Source organism: Loxodonta africana, chromosome 12 (assembly GCF_030014295.1).
Source record: "Loxodonta africana isolate mLoxAfr1 chromosome 12, mLoxAfr1.hap2, whole genome shotgun sequence".
Lineage (NCBI taxonomy): Eukaryota > Metazoa > Chordata > Mammalia > Proboscidea > Elephantidae > Loxodonta > Loxodonta africana.
Genome location: NC_087353.1, coordinates 85,558,001 through 85,578,734, shown reverse-complemented (window position 1 = coordinate 85,578,734; position 20,734 = coordinate 85,558,001). Strand labels below are relative to the sequence as shown.

Below are 20,734 nucleotides of genomic sequence, written 5' to 3'. Positions count from 1 at the left end.
GCCGTCTGGGAGGGGCGGGAGGCGTGCGAGGGGCGGGGGCGGTGCAAGGCGGCAGAGCGCAGGGGAGGGGACCGAAGAGGAGGGGACGAGCAGACGCGAGGGGAGAGGAGGGAAGACCCGCCGCCTCCCTCCCTCGCTTGCTTGCTGCCTTGCTCCCTCCCCGGCTGCGGCTGCTGCAACGGCGCGGCGGCGGGAGCATCCCGGAGACCGGCGTCGAGGTGAGACGGTAACTGACTGAAGCTGCGGGTAGGAGTGGACCGACAGACATTGGGCATCAGGGTGGCTGCACCGGAATGCGGGTGCCTGGCGGGCGGGCTTGGTGGTGCTGGGCCCGCCGCACCAAGGGGAGGAGAAGGTACCGACCCGCCGGGAGCGAGGGAATCCCAGAGAGAGGGTCTGGGAAGGGGCTTGGAAGAGATGCCCAGGTCTCCCGGGGAGGGGCGGAGGTGCCTGCGCTCCCAACACGCAGCAAGAAAACCGCACCGCCTGGGCGCCCAGGGAGGAGGGGAAGATGCAGAAAGAGTGGAATGTTCCTCTGCTCAGTCTGCCTGTCGGAGTTTCCGTGTGTCGGCACAGCTCGTTGATTTGGGCTGCTGGGGCATCTATTAGTATCCGAGTCCGGATCTTGCTGGGGTGAACCCAGGAAGAGACCATGGGGAGAGTCCTGTTCACAAAAGGGTTAATGTTCCCAGGGCTCTCCAAAAAGAACAGACTTTGAGGGGAGCACCCCCCTCCCAGGGATATCCCACCCAAGGCAGAAGAAACCACAACTCTTTCCTCTCCCCAGACAGCCCAAAGCTGGCCCTGAGACAGGAGCATGGCCCTCTTGGGCTGTCAGTGCTGAGACCTGGCCACCTCTTCCCTCCTCACACCAAACCTGTTTCCTCCTCTTGCAGGATTTGCTGCTGTCTCTGCTGCTCCATCCTCCCCACAGGGGCCCTCTCCCCTCTCCCATCTCAAGATGGCAGCCAGCAGCTCTGAGGGCTCTGAGATGAAGGGGGTCACAGACGGTCCCCAAACCCAGGGAGAAGGGGCTGGTCATCCTGAAGCTGAAACTGGCCCTCCCCAGGCCCCAGCTGGGGTCCCAGATGAGCCAGAGGCCAAGCAGCCAGACCCAGACACCAGTGGGGCCCCGGTAGACTCAGAGCCCAAGGCTGGGCTGGCTCCGGAAACCAAAGAGACCCCGGCTGGAGACCCAGAAACAGCCCAGGCCACAGACCTCAGCTCAAGCCCAGGAGGGAAATCAAAGGCCAGCTCCAGCCCGGAAGAAGCATGCCAAGACCTAACATCCAAATCAGAGGAGAGCAAAGAGGCCACTGCAGGCCAAGGGTCCACCGAGCTGGAGTCTGCAGCCCCACCTGAGCCAGTTTCAGAGTCTGCTCCCCAACAGGACATGCAGTTAGAACCTCAGCCAGACCCCCAGACAGGTTCCCAGCCCACCCCCAAGCCAGCTCTCCAGACAGAGCCCCCTACCCAGGAGGACCCAAGCCCCGAGGCCCTGACAGAGAGTATGGGAGAAAAGCAGGAGAATGGGGCAGTGGTCCCTCTTCAGGCTGGTGATGGGGAAGAGGGTCCAGCTTCCCAGGCTCACTCACCACCTTCAACCAAAACCCCCCCAGCCAATGGGGCTCCCCCTCGTGTGCTGCAGCAGCTGGTTGAGGAGGACCGAATGGGAAAGGTTCACAGTGGGCATCCAGGATCTCCCCGAGGTAGCCTGAGCCGCCACCCCAGCTCCCAGCTGGTGGGGCCTGGGGTGGAGGGGGGTGAAGGCTCCCAGAAACCTCGGGACTACATCATCCTCGCCATCCTGTCCTGCTTCTGCCCTATGTGGCCTGTCAACATCGTGGCCTTCGCTTATGCCGTCATGGTGAGCCCCGCGGGACCCTGGCCCAGGTCTCCTATGGCTCCCAGCTTCCTGCCAGCATGGGGACAGAGCCCCAGGAGTGGCTTTGCCTTCCCTCCCCTCTCTGCATGGATCTCACCTCCCCATTTACTGGGGCTTTGCTTGGTTTTCCCAGGAACTTACCTTGAGCCACCACTCCCCTGCCCCTTCGGTTGGGAGGGATGTCAAGGCTTATGTTTTACACATCCTTGCTGACCTGTGCCCCCCCCCCCCCAATCTTCCAATCTTCCTCCCTTAATCACTGTCCACGGGGCCGGCCTACTGGATGACTCTTTCACCTGATCTCTGCCGGGGCGGGCTTCTCCTGACCTGGGCCTTGGTCCCCACCCTCACCCTAACCCCAGTCCCGGAACAGCCTGCAGCAGGGGGACGTGGATGGGGCCCAGCGTTTGGGCCGCGTGGCCAAGCTCTTAAGCATCGTGGCGCTGGTAGGGGGGGTCCTCATCATCATCGCCTCCTGCGTCATCAACTTAGGCGGTGAGTGGGGGTCTGGGCCAGGCGGGAAGGAATGGAAGGGTTGGCAAGGGCAGCTTTACTAACTCCTGTCCCTGCTCTCTCCTGTCTGTCCTCCCTACTTCTCCTTTGTCTCTCCTTGTCTCTACCACCCCCCACCGTATGTCCCTCCCTCTCCTTTCCCACAGTGTATAAGTGAGGGGCTCTACCCTGCCTTCCAAGACTTTTCTTCCTGTTGGGAGCTGCCTTGGGTCCATCCCTCCCTTCGGGGGAGCCCAGTTGATGGCCCTGGCCCCCACCCATAGGGACCAAGGGAGCCTGAGCGGCCTTGTTTACAGCTTCTTTCCTGCTCCTGCATCCTGCCAGGCTCCTCTGCCAACTGTAGGCCTCCCTTCTCCCTGCACCGTTTCCAGCCTCCCTGCACTTCTGCCCGCATCCCCTCTAGCTTCTTGGCCTCCCCTCCCTGCATTTCTGAAACCTCCCTGCACTTCTGTCAATCTCCCTGAACATCTCCCAAACTCTGTACACTCTCTCAGCCTCCCTGCATTTCTCCTAGCCGGCCTCCCTGCACCTCCACCAGTGCCCTCATCTCCCTCACCCAACCCAACTTTCATTGTCTTGGCATCTTCCGCATTCGTTTCTTCTTCTCTCCTTTATCATATTCCCTTCCTTCTCCACATCCCCACCTCCTTCCTCTTCCTGCCTCCTCATCTTCCCTCAGCATCCTCCCACCCTCTTGCCACTGTTTATTCTGCAAAAACTCCAGCACTTAGCCTGGGGGAAAGGGGGTTGTCTGGAAAGGGCCCCCTAACCCGGGGCCCAGGGCTCCGACTGTTCTCTGCTGGGATCACCCAGGCCCAGATGCCCCCAGGGCGCCTCCTGGGTCGTTGGGTTAGCGGCCAGGCCACTTCTGGGGGCATGTGCAGGGTGGCGACCACGCCTTCCGAACAAGCACAGGGGAGAAGGGAGTGGCGCAGCAGTTGACGCTTCCCTGGTCAATCTTGTTGACCCGCCCCACCTGGGCTTTTTTTTTAACTCCAGTGTGTGTGTTTCTAAAGGCGTCGGGGCTCAGGTTATTCCCGTCTTTGTAAGGAAAGAATCCAAAAAATAGGACCAAAGCTCCCGGGGGGGGGGGGGCGGGGAGCTCTATAATTTATTTTCTAAGAGAACAAGGGAGGTTTGCTGCACACGACGGCCCACAGGAGAGGCAGGGACAGAAGCTACGACGCGATTCGGAGTTGGCGGGTTTTTTTTTTTTTTTTTTTTTTTAAAGTAAGTGGGGGGAACTTGAATTCCTAATACGTATATATCAAACTGATTCCCCCTTTTCGTATGCCGGATGCTGCATGGGTATGAAACACCAATAAACGGAGACTGCATGAGACTCGCCTCAAGCCTCAGTTGGTCCTTGTGTCGGCCCACGGTGCCAGCAGTACTATCTCCCTGCGGGTGGAGCTACTCGGTGATATGCGCATGCGTCCTCCAGGTGGCCATATTTACTGTGGGCCGAAGCCTTTCATACCAGAGTTCCCCTATTCTGCGCATGTGCAAGCTTTCCTCTTCCAAGTGGCTCCGTAGGGCGGGGCCTCCTGCGCCGTTTTTGTGCGCCTGCGTACTGTGACCCTTCGCACCGGGGTGGCGGGTCTTAGCTCCAGGCGCGTACCGCGGCAGAGGTCGCGAGTCCCCGAACTGCGAGGTCTGAAGAGAGGGCGCCCGGTCTAGGTGTGGGGAAGGGCGGTGTGAAGACGAGACAGTGGGCCTGCCACTCTCTTTCCCCTCTCGGGCTCGAAAAGTGGTTTTTGCCGCCCCTCGGGAATATCGGGTCCGTGGGGCGGGGTCCTTGGTGGGGGGGAGCTGAGCGCCCCCTCCTGGGGATCCGCGGTCTGACTTCTGGGACCGCTGTCGGAGCCTGATTGGTTGAAGAGACATTGCCTCCATCTCTGGGGAGTCGTATCTCTTGGGGGTGGACCCCTGGGTTAGTACCCCTGCGTATCCTGTCATCGCGGGGCCACTTCCCTAGTGGCTTATGTCCCTTACTCGGGGTCATGGAGACCCTGCGGCCACCACAGCGGCGCCTCTCTCTGAAGAAGGGGAGGTGACCTCCGGCCTCCAGGCTCTGGCCGTGGAGGACACCGGAGGTCCCCCTGCTCCGGCCGATAAGGCCGAGGACGAGAGGGAAGGAGACCAGGAGGAGGCCGAAGATGAAGGGCCTAGGGCCCAGAAGGCGCAGAAAGAAGCCCCCAGCGCCCTGCAGGAAGAGCCTGCAGAAGGAGAATCCGAGGACTGGTGCGTGCCGTGCAGCGATGAGGAGGTAGAGCTGCCCGCGGCCTGGATGCCCCCGCCCTCCGAAATCCAGCGGCTTTATGAGCTGCTGGCTGCCCACGGGACCCTGGAGCTTCAGGCGGAGATCCTGCCCCGCCGGCCGCCCACACCTGAGGCCCAGAGCGAAGAGGAGCGATCAGATGAGGAGCCGGAGGCCAAAGAGGAAGAAGAAGAAAAGTGAGGACCAACCTTTACACCTTGTCCCTGGGGCTACTCCTCTGATGTCAGGGGGAAATAGGGAAGGAAAGAAAGTGGGACCCAGGAGCATGGAAAGTGGAGGAAGGGAAGAGAGCAGGAGGGGAACAGCAGGCAGGCTGGGGAGAAGCACATGGGTGGGTGTTTGTGGGGGGCCACCCTCACCCTTTATTTGCTGTCTACCTGTCCCAGACCACACGTGCCAACGGAATTTGACTTTGATGACGAGCCAATGACACCAAAGGACTCCCTGATTGACCGGAGACGAACTCCAGGTACAGACAAGAGAAAGAGTTGTGGGGGGAGGTGAAGGGTCTCTGCTCCCAGTTACCCAAGAAGTGTCTCCCTAAAAGAGACCTTTGCTTGGTGCCTTGGTTGTTAGACAGCTGGCTACAGGAGAGAACGGCTTGCCCAGTGGTGCCATCCTTCTAGTTTAGATTGATACCATATCTTCCTTTAAGAGTCCATCTCAGATAATTCCATTGTACTTCTCATACTTTTTGTCTCCATATTCTCAGAAGTCCAAGTCTTCCTGTTCATCTGTGCTACTGCGTACATCTCCTAATCTGACCCAACTTCTCGCCCCACATGTCTTCTTAGAACTTACCATCATCTCAACCTCCGTCATCTCTTCATCTTCTCTGAACATTGGCCTTCTTACCCAAACTGAAACTGGCTGTCTCCCTGAAACTGAGTATGGACACTGCTTTCTTTCATCCTTCTCAAGTAAAGGCTAACTTTTCTCACGCAACCCACCCACCTCAGGGCCTAGAGGTGGAATTGTTGCTCTCCTTGTTCCTCATTGCCGCTTACAAAGCATTTCTCCTCCTTTCAAAACTCTCAATTCTTTTTGAATTTCATGTAAGATGGTATAATTCCCACCTTCTTCTGGGTGTCATCTCACCAATCCTCCAGCCTTGCCAGTTTCAGCTTCTCCTCAAGTCTTCCTTTCCTCTCCTATGCTGACACCATTAACCCCATAATGTCAGGATGCACGTGAATGATCCATCCAGTCCCCTGGCCTCTCACTTCAATTCCCGATGATTTTTTTCTTCCATTCTTAGCCACTGCCTACTGGGTGGAGCACAGTTCTATACTGACACACGCAGGGTCGGGGTCACTGTGACAACAACTAGTTTGGTACTGTGGACAGGCTCTCAATCTGGTTATCATCTAACATTGTGCTGTCTTTGAAATCTCACTTTCAAGTGGCCCACTTAACGGGCAACCACTCAATATCCTTATGGTTCATGCTGTGAGTTTGTACTTGTGCTCCAGACATGCTGACCAGTTCACCCTACCTTTGTCCTTCACCATCCATCCCCTCCTTACCCACCTGGGAATACAAGGTCTGTCTTCATAACCACTCCCTTACAACCATTCTTATTTCCCGCACCTTTTCTCTTTCCTTTGCAGTTCCTTTAATAAAATGGCAATCCCACTTAAATCAGAGCTTTGAACCTATTTGTTTCAGTTGGAACTCCTGCTGAGAATTTGCATTTGTACCTTAGATATGGAAACCCTGGTGGCATAATGGTTAAGTGTTATGGCTGCTAACCAAGGGGTCAGCGGTTTGAAGCCACCAGGCCCTCCTTGGAAGCTCTACGATGCAGTTCTACTCTGTCCTACAGGATCACTATGGGTCGGAATTGACTTGACAGCAACGGGTTTGGTTTCCTCTAGATACACTGAATCAGAGTCTACATTTTAACAAGATCCCCCAGGAGATTCTCAAGTATAATAAATTTTGAGAAGCACTGTTCTAGTAGTATTTCTCAGAATTGGTCCCTAGCCAGCAGCATTAGCGTGGTCTGGGAACTTGATAGAAATGCAAATTCTCAGCAGGGGCTCGAACCAGAACTAAGCAGTTCAAAGCCCTGGCTTATATCTAGCTCCCCACTAGTCCCTACCTGCATCTGAGCAGCCCAGCACTACTGGAAAAAAACAAGTGTGCTAACTGCTCTCATTTTAGATCGCTGACTACAGACTGATTATGAGCCTTACTACATTTTCTGACATGGAATGTGTGTATCTTCACTGTCTAAAATAATCGTTTCCTACTTCATTCTCTTTACATTTACTGTGTATCTACTGTTGTTTGTCCCTACCGCACCAGCCGATAGTCTCCTTTATACTTAACTGTGACAGCAAAGTGAATAAGACAGATGCTACCTTAACATTTTGCTACTAGATCTCCCAGCCCATATCCATCTGCCTGCCCTATTGTGTGGAGGGCCCCGCCCCCAGCAGAGGCCCAGCCACCCAGGTTCTGGATCCTGTCCATTCCCTCCTCCATCAGTGGTCTGTTGCATTCTGCTGGATTGTTCATAATTGTATAAGAACGTGCTCCAATGCCAGCGACTCCCTTTTTTCTCCCTTTTATAATCACATTTCTCAAGGGTTGTTTACAGTCACTGTCTCTTTTCCTTTAAGCCACTTCACAGCAGCTTTGAAGCTCACTCCATTGAAACTGCTCTTGGCAGTGTCACCAGTAACCCACACAGTTGCCAGACCCCGTGGGCTTTCCTTCTGTCCTCACCTCACTCAGTCTCTCATGTCACTCAGCACTCTTGAAATACTGCTTTTGTTCTTTTTGCTTCCAGACCATCATTCTCCTGGTTCTCTCCTTCCTCACTGACTACTCCTTCTCAGTCACCTTTGCTGTTTTTTTTTTCTCTGCTTCACCTCTTCCGTGATAGTTAAGAGCAGAGACCCGATTGCCTGGGCACAGTTCCTAGCTCTGTCCCTTACTAGCTATGGGACCTTAGACAAGATACTTAGAAAAGTGCCCGTCATATAAGTGCTAGAAGTATTTATTAAATAAACTCCCTAAAAAAGTTTTTTGTTTTTTATTTATTTTAAGATGGTTGTCCCAGGGCTGAGTCTTCCATCTGTATTCTATTCCAGGCCATCTTCCAGGCCCGTGGGTTTAGACATCACTTAAATCTCTAACCCTCATCTCTCACCTGAACTCCAGATTCCTCAACAATCTGGCATCTCCACACCTCCCCTCAGATTTCTCCCAGAATCCATATCCACCTAGTTCAAGCCAAAAGCCTTGAAGTCATTCTTCATTCTTCTGTTACCCCAGCATTCAAGCATGCAGCAAGGAAGTGCTATTAACTTTGCACCCCAGCATTTCCAAGTCCATCCACTTTTCTCCACCTTCAACACCTCTCCTCATCCAAGTCGCCACCATCTCTTTTTTATTTTTTTTAAATTTTTATTGTGCTTTAAGTGAAAGTTTACAAATCAAGTCAGTCTCTCACACAAAAACTCATGTACACCTTGCTACATACTCCCAGTTGCTCTCCCCCTAATGAGACAGCCCGCTCCCTACCTCCACTCTTTTCATGTCCATTTCGCCAGCTTCTAACCCCCTCTACCCTCTCATCTCCCCTCCAGGTAGGAGATGCCAAGATAGTCTCAAGTGTCCACCTGATCCAAGAAGCTCACCCTCACCAGCATCCCTCTTCATCCCATTGTCCAGTCCAATCTCTGTCTGAAGAGTTGGCTTTGGGAGTGGTTCCTGTCCTGGGCCAACAGAAGGTCTGGGGGCCATGACCACCAGGGTCTTTCTAGTCTCGGTCAGACCATTAAGTTTGGTCTTTTTACGAGAATTTGCATTGCACTGCTCTCCTGCTACCTCAGGGGTTCTCTGTTGTGTTCCCTGTGAGGGCAGTCATCGGTTGTAGCCAGGCACCATCTGGTTCTTCTGGTCTCAAGCTGATATAGTCTCTGGTTTATGTCTGCCACCATCTCTTTACAAGATGGTTGCATAGCTCCTAGCTGGTCTCCCTGTCTCCAGTCTCAGCAACCAGAATAATACTTTAAAAATATAAACTATGTCACTTCTCAGCTTAAGGCTTCCATTCCACATAGAGTAAGAAATCTATACTCTCTACACAGCCTGTAAGGCCTTGCATCATCTTCTTTGCTTCTGTCTCACCTGTCCCCCTGCTCTCACTCTCCTTTGCTCCTGCCCTTGGGCCTTTGCACATGCTCTTCCCTCTGTCTGGGATGCTCTTCCTGATCTTCACATTACTAGTGCCTTGTCATACTTCAGGTGCACCACCACCACCCTCTTCGAGAGTCCTTGATGGCCCACCTCTTCTGAGGCCCAAACCCAAACCTCAGAATCTCCATGACAGAGACCTGGAAATCTGTATTTTTAACAAGCTCCCCAAGTGATGAGTAAGATGCAGGCAAGTGTAGTGCCCACTGCCACAATCCCTTCCACATGTCTCACCTTCCCCTACTCCAGGAAGCTCAGCCCGGAGCCAGAAACGGGAGGCCCGCCTGGACAAGGTCCTCTCAGACATGAAGCGGCACAAGAAGCTGGAGGAGCAAATTCTTCGCACTGGCAGGGACCTCTTCAGCCTGGACTCAGAGGACCCCAGCCCTTCCAGCCCCCCAGTCCGGTCCTCAGGGAGCAGTCTCTTCCCCCGGCAGCGGAAATACTGATGGCTGCTGCTCCTGCCTCCAGGGGCAGAGTCCGCCCCTGCTGAGGCCGGGCCCTCCTTCCTCAGCCCTGGACAGCAGGGAACACGGGCGGAGCAGAGAAATGCCAAGCTTCCAACAAAGTACCTGGCAGGAAGAAAGGGGTCTGTGTGTGTGTTTATGTTTTCTATTTCTATTTGGAGATTGGGGCTGAATTTCCTCAGTCTGAAATAAAAGAATGCAACATCTTCTCTTAAGAATAGGGGCTGTGGCTTGAGCCTGGACAGTTGGCCACACTTGGGGGTGAGAGGTGGGTGCAAAGGCAGACTTGCACTTACTTAGTTTGGGAAATTAAAGCCAAATGGGTCAGAGGTGAATTCAGTCAGCAGTTGCCTCTTGTCTTGCACCCTGCTACCCTTCGTAGTCTCAGCCGGCACTGCCAGCTAGCTCTGAGGCAGCCCTTTAAATGCCCAAGCCTACTGCCGGGCAGGAAGTGAAGCCTGGGCTGAGTGATGGAGTTTCCAGTCTGATCCGAGTGAGAAGTTGCTCAGCTGCACCTGTGGATGTAAGTACTTCTTACTGGCCCCCAAGCCAGTGGTGGAACTATGTGCCCCTCAGGAATCTCTCTAGGCTGCCCTCTTTATAGGGCCATGCTTCTGTAGGGGCAGGCAAGACCTCACTGAACCAGAGGGGGGAAAAAGGTGGGTGGAGGCTTTGCCTTGGGAGGTTTTGCTGTCCTTATTGGAGGTTTTTCTGCGTTTTGAAACAAAGGTAGATCAGCTCATCAGCACATAACCCCAAAAATCTGTGACTTCAGGTTCCCACATGCAAAGTAAGGAGAGGATTTGAAGGGGTCCATTTGAACTCCATCTTGGAGCTAGATTGGCCCCTGTTTGCCTCCCATTCCCTCCTCTTAGGCCCTGACCTGTTCCCTTGAGCTCCTAGAATATGACTTTTCCCCACTGAGACCCCTCACTCTGCCCAATGTTGAGGTTCTGCTGCCCCAATCAGGGCTGTGCAAACTGTGGACCTTGGCATATCAGCTGAGAAGTCACTAGCAGGGTGATCTAAAGGTAGGCTCAGGGTTTGGAGAGCAAGGCTCTTTTCTTTCCCCTTGGGAGGGGAAGTGAAGCATGCTGTAGTATTGCATAAAAACCAGGAAGCTCAGTTGGACCCGCCAACCCAAGGTTCTGGTGACCTTAGAGCTGGCACTTAGGTGTGAAGCACTTGATGGGGGAGCTGGTTGGGGCAGATGCCCTCTGCGTTCTCTGCTCCCTGCCTGGGTGGCCCCCTGAGTTATGAAGAAAAGGCTGGCTGTCACGTGGGGTGGCATGTGGCTCTCCTGGAAACTCCTGCCTATTCCCATCCTTGACACACTGGGCGCCTGGCCTGGGCTTTTTGGGCAAGGCAGCTCTCTGTAGCCATGAGCAGGTAGAGCAGCCACCTTGAGTTGAGGACCCCAGGGTAATTCTGGGTGCTGCTCCTCCTGGGTTTGAGGGCGCAGGATCTGGGCACTTGGCCAAGCTACAGAAAGCACTCACCTTTGAAAAACCATTGGCCCTATCACCGGGGGCGTGCCCAGCCTCACCCAGGTCCTTAAGCCTTTATTGGAATCTTGTTAGTGTTTCTGCTTGAGAAGTAAACTGCTTCCTGGTTTGGGGGCTGTGCTGTTACTGTACTCAGGGTGGAATTCTGGTTCCACCCTTTGATAAATGTGGTGCTAGGTAAATTCCTTAATTTCTAGGCTCTTATAATGATTAAATGAGTTAATTAAAGACACATGGCATGGTACAGATTAATTTCCTAATAAGTCGTAACTGTTGTTCGGGGACGCTTGCCAAAAAATACGAGCTTCAGAGGCCAGTGGGCCTGGGAAGAGGCCTGGGAATCAGCATGAACAGGATTAACGATCTCAGCAGAGTCCTGTGATTGGCTGGGTTTGAAAACACTGATCTAGGGTTCTGAAACCTGGTTCCTGGTCCTTTGTCATCGGCAGTCCTCCGACTGCAGTGGCTGGCACTAGCTGTCGGCATCTGGGCCGTGGGATGAACAGAGCCCTTGGCTGGCAGAGCCCACACCTCTCCTCCCCCGACCTGGGACCTACCAGGCAGCTGCTACTCCCACAAGGTAGTCCAGTTGGGCTGGAGCTCAGATAAGATTTTCTTACGAAGAAACGTTCCAAAAACTTGGCAGCTAAAAACAGTGTTTACATGAGGCATCTTCTCGAGACTTTCCACTAATAGTCCTCTAAAGCAGATGCCACGGTTTCCCCTCTGAGAGGCTGCCTGGTGAAAATAGCTTTTCTGTACTTCCTGAGTCATGTGACTCACATTCTCTAAACAAAGAACGTTTGACTTAAAAACCGGTGAAGGGAAGCTCCACGAAGATGAGCCCCTGTTTATCCGGAGCTTCACATGCCTTTTCCACTCCCTCGGGATTGGACAGTGGATGATAATGCCCCAGTCTAATAAACCTGAGGTTGATGACGTGATGGTGGCAGGGCTGGGTTATCAGCCTCACCTCTAACATCATGCTGCTTGGACCAAGAGCCCAGGGGTGGGGACAAGGGGCTTGTGTTGGCAACAAGGCGGCTGACCCAGTGTTTCACCAGCACCTGAGATGGGAGAGGAGCTGGAGGGGAAAAAATGAAGTTCCCTGTGTGTAGTCAGAGTTCATGCTTATTTCCTCTTGCCTTTGCTCAGTGAGCCTCTACGCTGTACTAGAGACATCCTCCATTCCCTAATTCCTTCAACCCCAAGAGGGAGTCACTTTTATTCCCATTTCACAGCTGAGGAGAGTAAGGCTCAGAGGCTAGTAGGTGGCCCAAGATGACACGAGCAGTGACAAAGCCTGCCAGATTCATATTGCCCCCATCGGTTCTCAACACTGGCCGCATGTTGGAGTCAGCGGGACAGCCTTTAAAAATAACACTTAGATCCCACCTCAGACCAATTAAACCAGAACCACCAGAGATGGGTGACTTTAAAAGATCTCTGGGTGGCTCTGATGTGCAGCCGGCATTGGAAGTAGCTGCATTCAACCACAGCTGATGATGGAGCCCAAATCAGTGTGGATCTAGTTACAATGCTGATTGACTTTGTGGCTCTGGGGTGAGGCCCAAAAGTCTGCATTTCTAACATGCGTCCTGGTGGTGCTGATGCTACTCACTCTAGACCAGACTGAGTGTAAAGGCTTTAGACAGGTTAGTCTCTTTAGCGTTTGCAGTTTAAGATTCACTGTTTTGGCTACTTGGAATTGACCTTGAAAATCTCTTTGTAGTGACTTGTGATTCATTCATTCATTCGTTCATTCTTTATGCTGTAGCATAGATTTACTTTCTGAACCAAGAGGCTGCTCTCTTAGCTAGAGGGTAAAATTACTCTCTGCTTCTTGTAGGCTGTTCTGTTCTGTTCATGCCTTACCCAGCCATTACCCCTCCCTTTGTGTGCAGGGGAGACTTTGGTCTCTGCAAGAATTCAGGTGAATGTTGGCAGTGGTTAGCACTCGTAGAGTGGGATTCTTGAAGGAGCCTCATGACAATTGAAGGAAGTGTGCTTGGGCAAGGCTGGGCACATTCCCAGAGTACACTAGGGGATGGGTCTCAGCAGCAAAAACTGAAGGTAGGTCTGGGTAGGTGGGTAGATTTTGAGAGTTCGGGCCAAACCCAAGGGTTGGGGAGGACCTTCCAAATGTTACCACAGTTATAACCATTGTCTTTTGAGGGCCCTGATACGTTGGGAGTAAAATGATCTAACTGTACACAGTGTCATTTGGTAAACCACGGAAGTCTAAATCTGAGACTTGTCAGGAACATGCTGGCTGAGTCATATGGTTTGCCTGGATCCCCCAAGAGGCCCCTGTTGGGCTCACCTCTATGGAAGGATGGGGTGGCAAGGGTAGGAAGGCAAAACCTGTTCTAGATGAAGTTGGTAGGTGGTCTAGGAGGAAGGCACAGCTGCCTTTTGGCATGTTAGGTCAGGTGGGTAGTGAGGGAGGAAAGACGGGTTCCTGGTACTGCAATAAGGACTTGGACTTGGCCTTGGAACAAGGCAGGAGTCCAGCCCAGTCCTATCAGCTAAATGAATGACTCTCAGCTGAGTCACCGAGCTGGGTGAGGCTCTTAGCCCCCCCTGACTGGGACCAGCTGGGGTGGCAGATGGTGAAGAGGCCTCAGCCCTGGGGGATGTAGGATCATCCAACAAGGAGCCAACCTAGGCTGTTCCCAGAGCCTGCTCCTAGCCCTCTGTGGCCTTCTAGAATTCAGATCTCCCCTGCGGGGTCTCTCAGAGCCTTGTCTGCACCTTCGCCTACAGCCCTGGCCCTTCCTCTTTCCCATCTGGTTTCCTGGCCAGACTTCTACCCCTGCAGAGAACCTGCCAAAGACTGGAAAAGGCTCCACCACTGCTTTGCTGTTCTTCTAGCCCGACAGCTGGGGTGTCTTGCTACCCTCCTGACAGTAAACAAGTGAGTACTTAAGGCCGGGATGCCAGGGGGGTAGGGAGCCTCTAATGTTGTCACTTCCCCTAACTGGATAGGAAAGCTGAGCCTCAGAGGCTATTCCCTGCCTCAGCAGGAAAAGCCTGAGCCAGATTCTAAAGGGTTTATGTAGTAAATCTCTTAATCCTTATAACTCTGAGGAAGATGCCATTATCTATGCCCATTTTACAGATGAGGAAATTCAGGTACAGGGAGGTCACTTGTCTAAGCTCACACAGTGAATTAGCTTGAGACCCAAGCAGTTCCAGCCCCGTGGACTCTTGGAAGTACTACCTCCAGGACAAATCCTCACACTGGGAACAACTTAGAAGGATGGGAACAAGGCTGAGCAGGACAAGGAAATACAGAGGAAGGAGAGAGGAGGAGCAGGGGAACAGGGCCCAGAGATTACAAAGGGGCCCCTGTATTTTTGAACACTACTGGAAGACAACAGAAGAGGGAGCTCTGAAGCTAGAAAAGCCACCCTCCTACAAGCTCTTGTAAAAAAAAAAATTTTTTTTTTTTTTACAAGCTCAGGGAAACTAACTACACGTCAAAATAAGCAACAGAAATGTATCAGAGTGTAAGGTCAAGTCCCATACAAAGTTGCAAGATGAAATTATGAAGAGCAGAATAACATCCCTCTGGTGTGGAAAGTGTACCAGGAAAGCAGATCAAAACTGTAACCTCTATATTCACACAGTGGAATACTACGCATCTATAAAGAACAGTGACGAATCTGTGAAACATTTCATAACATGGAGGAACCTGGAAGGCATTATGCTGAGTGAAATTAGTCAGATGCAAAAGGCCAAATATTGTATAAGACCACTATTATAAGATCTTGAGAAATAGTATAAACTGAGAAGAACACATACTTTTGTGGTTACGGGGTAGGGGGGAGGGAGGGAGGGTGGGAGAGGGTTATTTACTGATTAGTTAGTAGATAAGAACTACTTTAGGTGAAGGGAAGGACAATACTCAATACAGGGAAGGTCAGCTCAACTGGACTGGACCAATAGCAAAGAAGTTTCCGGGATAAACTGAATGCTTCAAAGGTCAGCGGAGCAATGGCAGGGGTTTGGGGACTATGGCTCAAGGGGATTTCTAAGTCAATTGGCAAAATAATTCTAGTACGAAAACATTCTGCATCCCACTTTGAAGTGTGGCGTCTGGTCTGGGGTCTTAAATGCTAACAAGCGGCCATCTAAGATGCATCAATTGGTCTCAACCCACCTGGATCAAAGGAGAATGAAGAATACCAAGGTCACAAGATAACTATGAGCCCAAGAGACAGAAAGGGCCACATGAACCAGAGACTTAGATCATCCTGAGACCAGAAGAACTAGATGGTGCCTGGCCACAACCGATGACTGCCCTGACAGGGAGCACAACAGAGGATCCCTGAGGGAGCAGCAGAACAGTGGGATGCAGACCCCAAATTCTCATAAAAAGACCAGACTTAATGGTCTGACTGAGACTAGAAGAATCCTGGCGGTCATGGTCCCCAAACCTTCTGTTGGCCCAGGACAGGAACCATTCCTGAAGACAACTCATCAGACATGGAAGGGACTGGACAATGGGTTGGAGAGAGATGCTGATGAAGAGTGAGCTACTTGTATCAGGTGGACAGTTGAGACTGTGTTGGCATCTCCTGTCTGGAGGGGAGATGGGAGGGTAGAGAGGGTTAGAAACTGGCAAAACCGTCATGAAAGGAGAGACTGGAAGGAGGGAGCAGGCTGACTTATTAGGGGGAGAGTAAGTGGGAGTATGGAGTAAGGTGTATATGAGGTTATATGTGACAGACTGACTTGATTTGTAAACTTTCACTTAAAGCACAATAAAAATTATTTAAAAAAAAAAAACTGTAACCTCTTTCAAAACGAAGTAAGACATTAAGGAAACAATACAAGGTATGAACAGGACAAATCAGAAATGTAAGCCTGGGCAGTCTGGCTTTGAATCCATGCCCCTAGCCACTGTACCATACCACCACTTTAGAAAGATGGGCAGACATTAGATCCTGAATAACTCATTGTCCATATCTGGGTCTCAGCTATTTACAGCCGCACTGTCCAATATGAGGTCAACCAGCCACATTTGGCCCTTTACATTTAAGTTAATTAAAATTTAAAAGCCAATTATTCTGTCTCACTAGCCACATTTCAAGTGCTCCAAAGTCACTTGCGGCTAGTCCAGAGACAGCGCAGATTTCGAACATTTCCATCATCACAGAAAGTTCTATTGGTCAGTGCTGATTTAGAGAGTTTAAACTAGAGCAAAGCCATTGCCGTCCACTAGACTCTAAATCACAGCAACGCTAAAAGAAAGTAGAACTGCCCTATAGGGTTCCAGGAAGCATCTGTTGTATTCGAACTGCCAGCTTTTTGGTTAGCAGCCATACTCTTAAACACTGCACCACCAAGGCTTCATGAAACTAGAGCACAGGTGGTAAAAAATGCACACAGGAGCCAGGTGGAAGACGTAAGTCCAATGACCCAGGTATAAGACATTAGGGAATGGTGGGGACTTTGGTGAGTGGAATGCTTGTGCCCACGAATTTAGCACAGCTGCTACTTGGCTTCAGCCTATTTTGCCCTGTGCAAATGTGGGTTCAGTGTTGCTGGTCTCCTAATTTTTCAAGAGAAGTAGAAATCAGAGCTGTCTGAAAACTTTAATTTCTAAATACCATCCAAAAAAATGAAATTATAAAGACTTATGGACCATGTGTAATGTACTACCATCAGACCTTGCCTATATTCAGGAGGTGGGATGAGAATCACCATCAGCACAAACACCTCCTATGATGACTCTCCAACTTTTTTTTACCATTTCTGACACCAACTGTCCCTCCCATGGCACTGTCTACTTCTCTGCTTGGTTGAATAATCTGTTGCTGTGGCCACGGAGAACTCACAGACCATACTCACAATTATGTGGCTTATTAATGAAGTAATAGGCTTCAACTTGGAATTAGGATCAAATTGGAAGTAACGGGATGCATCTCGGGAGACAGGAAACAGCCTGTCAATCAGGACAACATCCAACCAAGGCAACTGTCAGCTTCTCAGCTGTACCTGCAGGCAGGGGGCCCTTCTCTCGGCTGTGCTTACTGCCAGGCCTTCTTTAGGCTTCTGCCTTTCTTGGCAAGTGCTACAGCTCTTTAACTCTGCTGACAATTGCCCAGAAGCACCCCACACCACCTGCCCAAAGGTGCTCAGTTCGCTGCTGCATGGGTTCCCAAGCCCACTACAGGTGCCTTGCGCAGGTCTCTTGGTTCCTGCTGCTCGTGCTGCTGCCACTTGTGTTGCTGCACTGTCTTGTGCCGTCTCACACCGTCTTCATTGCTAGAGCTGTCTTTCTACTGTGTCTAGGAGGTTCTTGGTGCGTGGACCCCAGGTCTAAAGGATAAGCTCCAACCAGACTCTTGTTGGTAGTGAGATCCCCCTCAACCTCTACGCATTTGGCCCTTATGTAAGCCTACCCACCCACTGCTGTCGAGTCAATTCTGACTCATAGAGACCCTATAGAACAGAGTAGAACTGCACCATAGAGTTCCCAAGGAGCGCCTAGGGGATTTGAACTGCCGACCTCTTGGTTAGCAGCTGTAGCACTGAACCATTACGCCACCAGGGCCACTTCTTGTCAATTTCAAATCATGGTGTTCCGACCAGGCCACAGGCTGACCAATCCTCTTGGAAGGCTAAGTTGCTTAATTTGCATACCAATGGACCAATTTCCCCCCCTCCCCAGGTCATTAATCCTATTGGGTGGTTTTACACATTTTGTTGCATAGTAGACTAACCAAGCCCTGCAAGGTCCATGAAATGAACCAAACATAAGGCAGGCTAGAGTCCAACCAATTATTTTTGGCAGAACTACAAACCCAAAGCCACAAAGGTCATATATAAGAGAAACCCATTGCACTGCACCATGTAAAACTCTTCTCTTGAGCCGCTCCCTGCCTCAATTCTGTAATTTTATGGCTCCTGAGTATTTTTCCTATGCTGAGCCACCCCCTTTTCTTTTTCACTTCCCATTCCTCACCCAGGTTGGAAGCTGGGTGAATTGTTGAGTTGAAGTGGTGCAATTGCTCTCTTGTGATAGCTTCAAAAATGTCCGGCCAACGTCTCAGAGGACAAGGCTCTAAGTCACCTCGTAAACTTGATTCCCTTTGAGTTACAACATGTCCAAACTCCAACAGTGCAGGCAGTTGGGATGGGGTTTTGGTAAACCACCCAGTTCAGAAGCAGGTAGGATGAAGGTGGATGGAATATGGTACTCATTCATCCTCTTTTATGTTCCTACCCATCCCTGCCCATGAGAGAGCCAAGGGTGGTTACAGACCAGAGAGGGAAGTGAGGAGGAAAAGGCTAGAACTGTTTGTGTATTTCCAGTCTGGCTGATTCTCTGGGGGCATCTGTTCCGTCATGGGTTTCCTTCTAAGAGAGGAGGACCATGTCTTAACAGTTACCCCAGGATTGTTTAAAGCACAAGAAAGGTGGGGGTGCAGACAAAGATCATGCAAATATTCTTTGGCTCTGGGGTATATTTATGGGTAACATTTGAACACAGCTGAGGCCCTCAGGATCCCCTGGAACTATGACTGCCTACCTTCAAGAGCCAGCGAGCTGTTCAGAGTGTTTTCCCTCTGTGCTGAAGGTCCCAGAAGGACCAAATCTCCCAACTCCCCCACATTCTGCGGGTGTTGGTGCTTTGATCTAAGGCAGTTTGGGAGAGGCAATGTTAGTGGGTGGGAGGGAAGGGAGTCAGCAAAGAACTCTGAGCTTCAGTAATTAATGCATCAGGCAAGGGTGAGGTCTTGGTGGGCATGTTATGCTGGGTCGGACAAAGAAGGGCAGTGGGCACTGGCTGTGCTGACATGTGGAATGATTGGAGCTGGAGGTCCATTTCTCCACCCACAGTCCCTCCTCAGACTCCTTCTTCCTTGGCCCACACTCCATGTGCTCATCCGGTGTCCTCTCCTCACCTGTCTGTAATTCTCTGTGCTGCACTCTGGCCAGCCCTGGAATCACCATGGCAACAGAAGAGTTCATTGTCTACATCTCCCCATACCACTACATCCATGTCCTGGGCCAGAACAGCAACATGTCCCACTTGAAGGTTGGGCCAAAGACCTACATTCTGCAGGACAATGAAAGGTTAGTGTGGGGTAGGCTGTGTGTGGAGCACTTGGGGCTGTGGAGACCTCATTAGGTCTCAGTTCCCTTCTTCCTGCTTCTAAGCAGGAGCACTCTGGTGACAGGAGGATTTCTGTGGGAATAGGTGGACAGGTTTCTCTCCCATTCACTGCCTCTGGGAGTTGGGGTGGGGAGGAGCCCTGCCTGGGTCCTCACCCCTCTTCTTACACTCCAGCAGGGTACTGTTTGCCCCTGTGCCCATGGTGACTGTCCCCCCACGCCACTACTGCACAGTGGCCAATCCTGTATCCCAGGATGCCCAGGGTTCAGTGCAGTTTGACGTCACAGGACAAGTACGTCTTCGCCATGCTGACCTGGAGATCTGGCTGGCCCAGGACCTCTTCCCGTTATACTCAGGGGAGATGCTGGAAAAGTTACCTGGCTTGCCTCCCCTGTGCCCCACTCTCTCTGTCCTGCCACCCTATCTTAGGGCTCCGCACTGCTGAGGGGAAAAAAGCCTGGGGCAGTGGAAGGGGCTGGGAGAGGACAGTTGCTGATTCTCAGCAGGGGAGGAAATGACTCATCCCCCCTTCACCATCCTTCCCCAAACACCCCCTCCTCCACACATGCCCACAACTGTTGGCCCATCTCATCAGCTCAGAGGCTGCCTGAAGCTCCCAACCAGTTCTGGCACTAAATGACTTGTGTGTTTCGTTTGCACAAAGAGTGCCAGACAATGTCAGACAGTGACAAAGCAATAACAGACAAGTGAAGGTCCAGGCTCAGATGACCTGTTCCAAGGGAAGGCATTGGAGGCCTTGTTCACGCTGTCCTCAGGCCCTAGGCCAGGAGCAAGGGGACATTGTGCCCCCATTTCCTTAAGTGTTCTTGTCCCCTTACCCTCTTTCCATTTTACATTTTTTCACTCTGGGTTCCTCAACTAACTAGTGGTGGTTACTGATCCTGGGCGCATAATTGTGTGACCTGGAGAACTGCCTAAAACATGGTGCCCACTTAGATGCAGACAGCTTGGGGGGAATGGTGTGTGTAGAGAGGCAATGATGAAGAATGTGATTACAACGTTACCCCTTGGAGAATCTGGGTAGAAGGGTGTACGGGAATTCTTGGTACTATTCTTGAAACTTTTCTGTAAATTTGAAACTGTCCAAATTAAAAGTTAAAAAATAAATTCGTGTCCTGGCCCTACCCCAGATCAATGAATTCACCCTGTGAGTGGGGGCGGGGCTAGTCCAGGCATCAGTATTTAAAATCTCCCCAGGACTGAGAGTAAAAGCTTTCCTCATCTCTACCTTGTTTTAACCTCTGCTGCCTCGAGGATTTGGGTTTTCCCAGCGGTCCCTGCCCATGATGGCAGCTCAATGTCTCAAACCCCAGGTGCCCCAGATCAGGAGGTCAAGGCCTCTCCCTCCTTGGAGCATAATGTCACTAAGTGCTCTTTTCCCGTCTTTGAATCAGCATTCCTCCTTTAAGGCATTCACCTCTGCCAGCACCATCACTTCTTTTCCCACCATTACTGGTTCAGTGGGCACCTAACTCAGACCTCCCTTCCACCCCCATCCATCCTCCTGTCCCCCAGATCCCTCACTAATATCCTTGCAGATGACCCTGCCAATGACTTGGCCTTATTGACTTCAACTCTGAGGACTCTCACAAGTTCTTTTCTGCTCCAGCCCATGCCCAGTACCACGTCCACTCCAGACTTGGTTATTCTCCCATCTGTCCCAACTCTGAGATCTAAACTCCATCTTCCTCCTTCCCACCATCTCTCTCCTTTCCTTATCAC

The 20,734-nt window shown here is 51.6% G+C and overlaps 2 protein-coding genes across 3 annotated transcripts; both read left to right on the top strand.

Annotated features, from left to right (window-relative positions):
• Window positions 1–116: 116 nt before the first annotated feature.
• Window positions 117–2,538, top strand: PRRT2 (proline rich transmembrane protein 2). Of its 2 annotated transcripts, XM_010598510.2 has the most exons (3): window positions 117–218; window positions 897–1,867; window positions 2,248–2,538. In XM_010598510.2, exons 2-3 carry the CDS (start codon window positions 962–964, stop codon window positions 2,440–2,442), a joined length of 1,101 nt encoding a protein of 366 aa, XP_010596812.2. In that variant the 5' UTR covers window positions 117–218; window positions 897–961; the 3' UTR covers window positions 2,443–2,538. The 2 variants fall into 2 exon arrangements, with proteins under 2 accessions (XP_010596812.2, XP_023414686.1); XM_023558918.2 differs by having other exon boundaries at window positions 897–2,350.
• A 1,407-nt stretch (window positions 2,539–3,945) lies between these two features.
• On the top strand, window positions 3,946–9,573 carry PAGR1 (PAXIP1 associated glutamate rich protein 1). The gene is made up of 3 exons (XM_003418849.4): window positions 3,946–4,855; window positions 5,066–5,148; window positions 9,138–9,573. Exons 1-3 carry the CDS (start codon window positions 4,383–4,385, stop codon window positions 9,335–9,337), a joined length of 756 nt encoding a protein of 251 aa, XP_003418897.2. The 5' UTR covers window positions 3,946–4,382; the 3' UTR covers window positions 9,338–9,573.
• The last annotated feature ends 11,161 nt before the right edge of the window (window positions 9,574–20,734 follow it).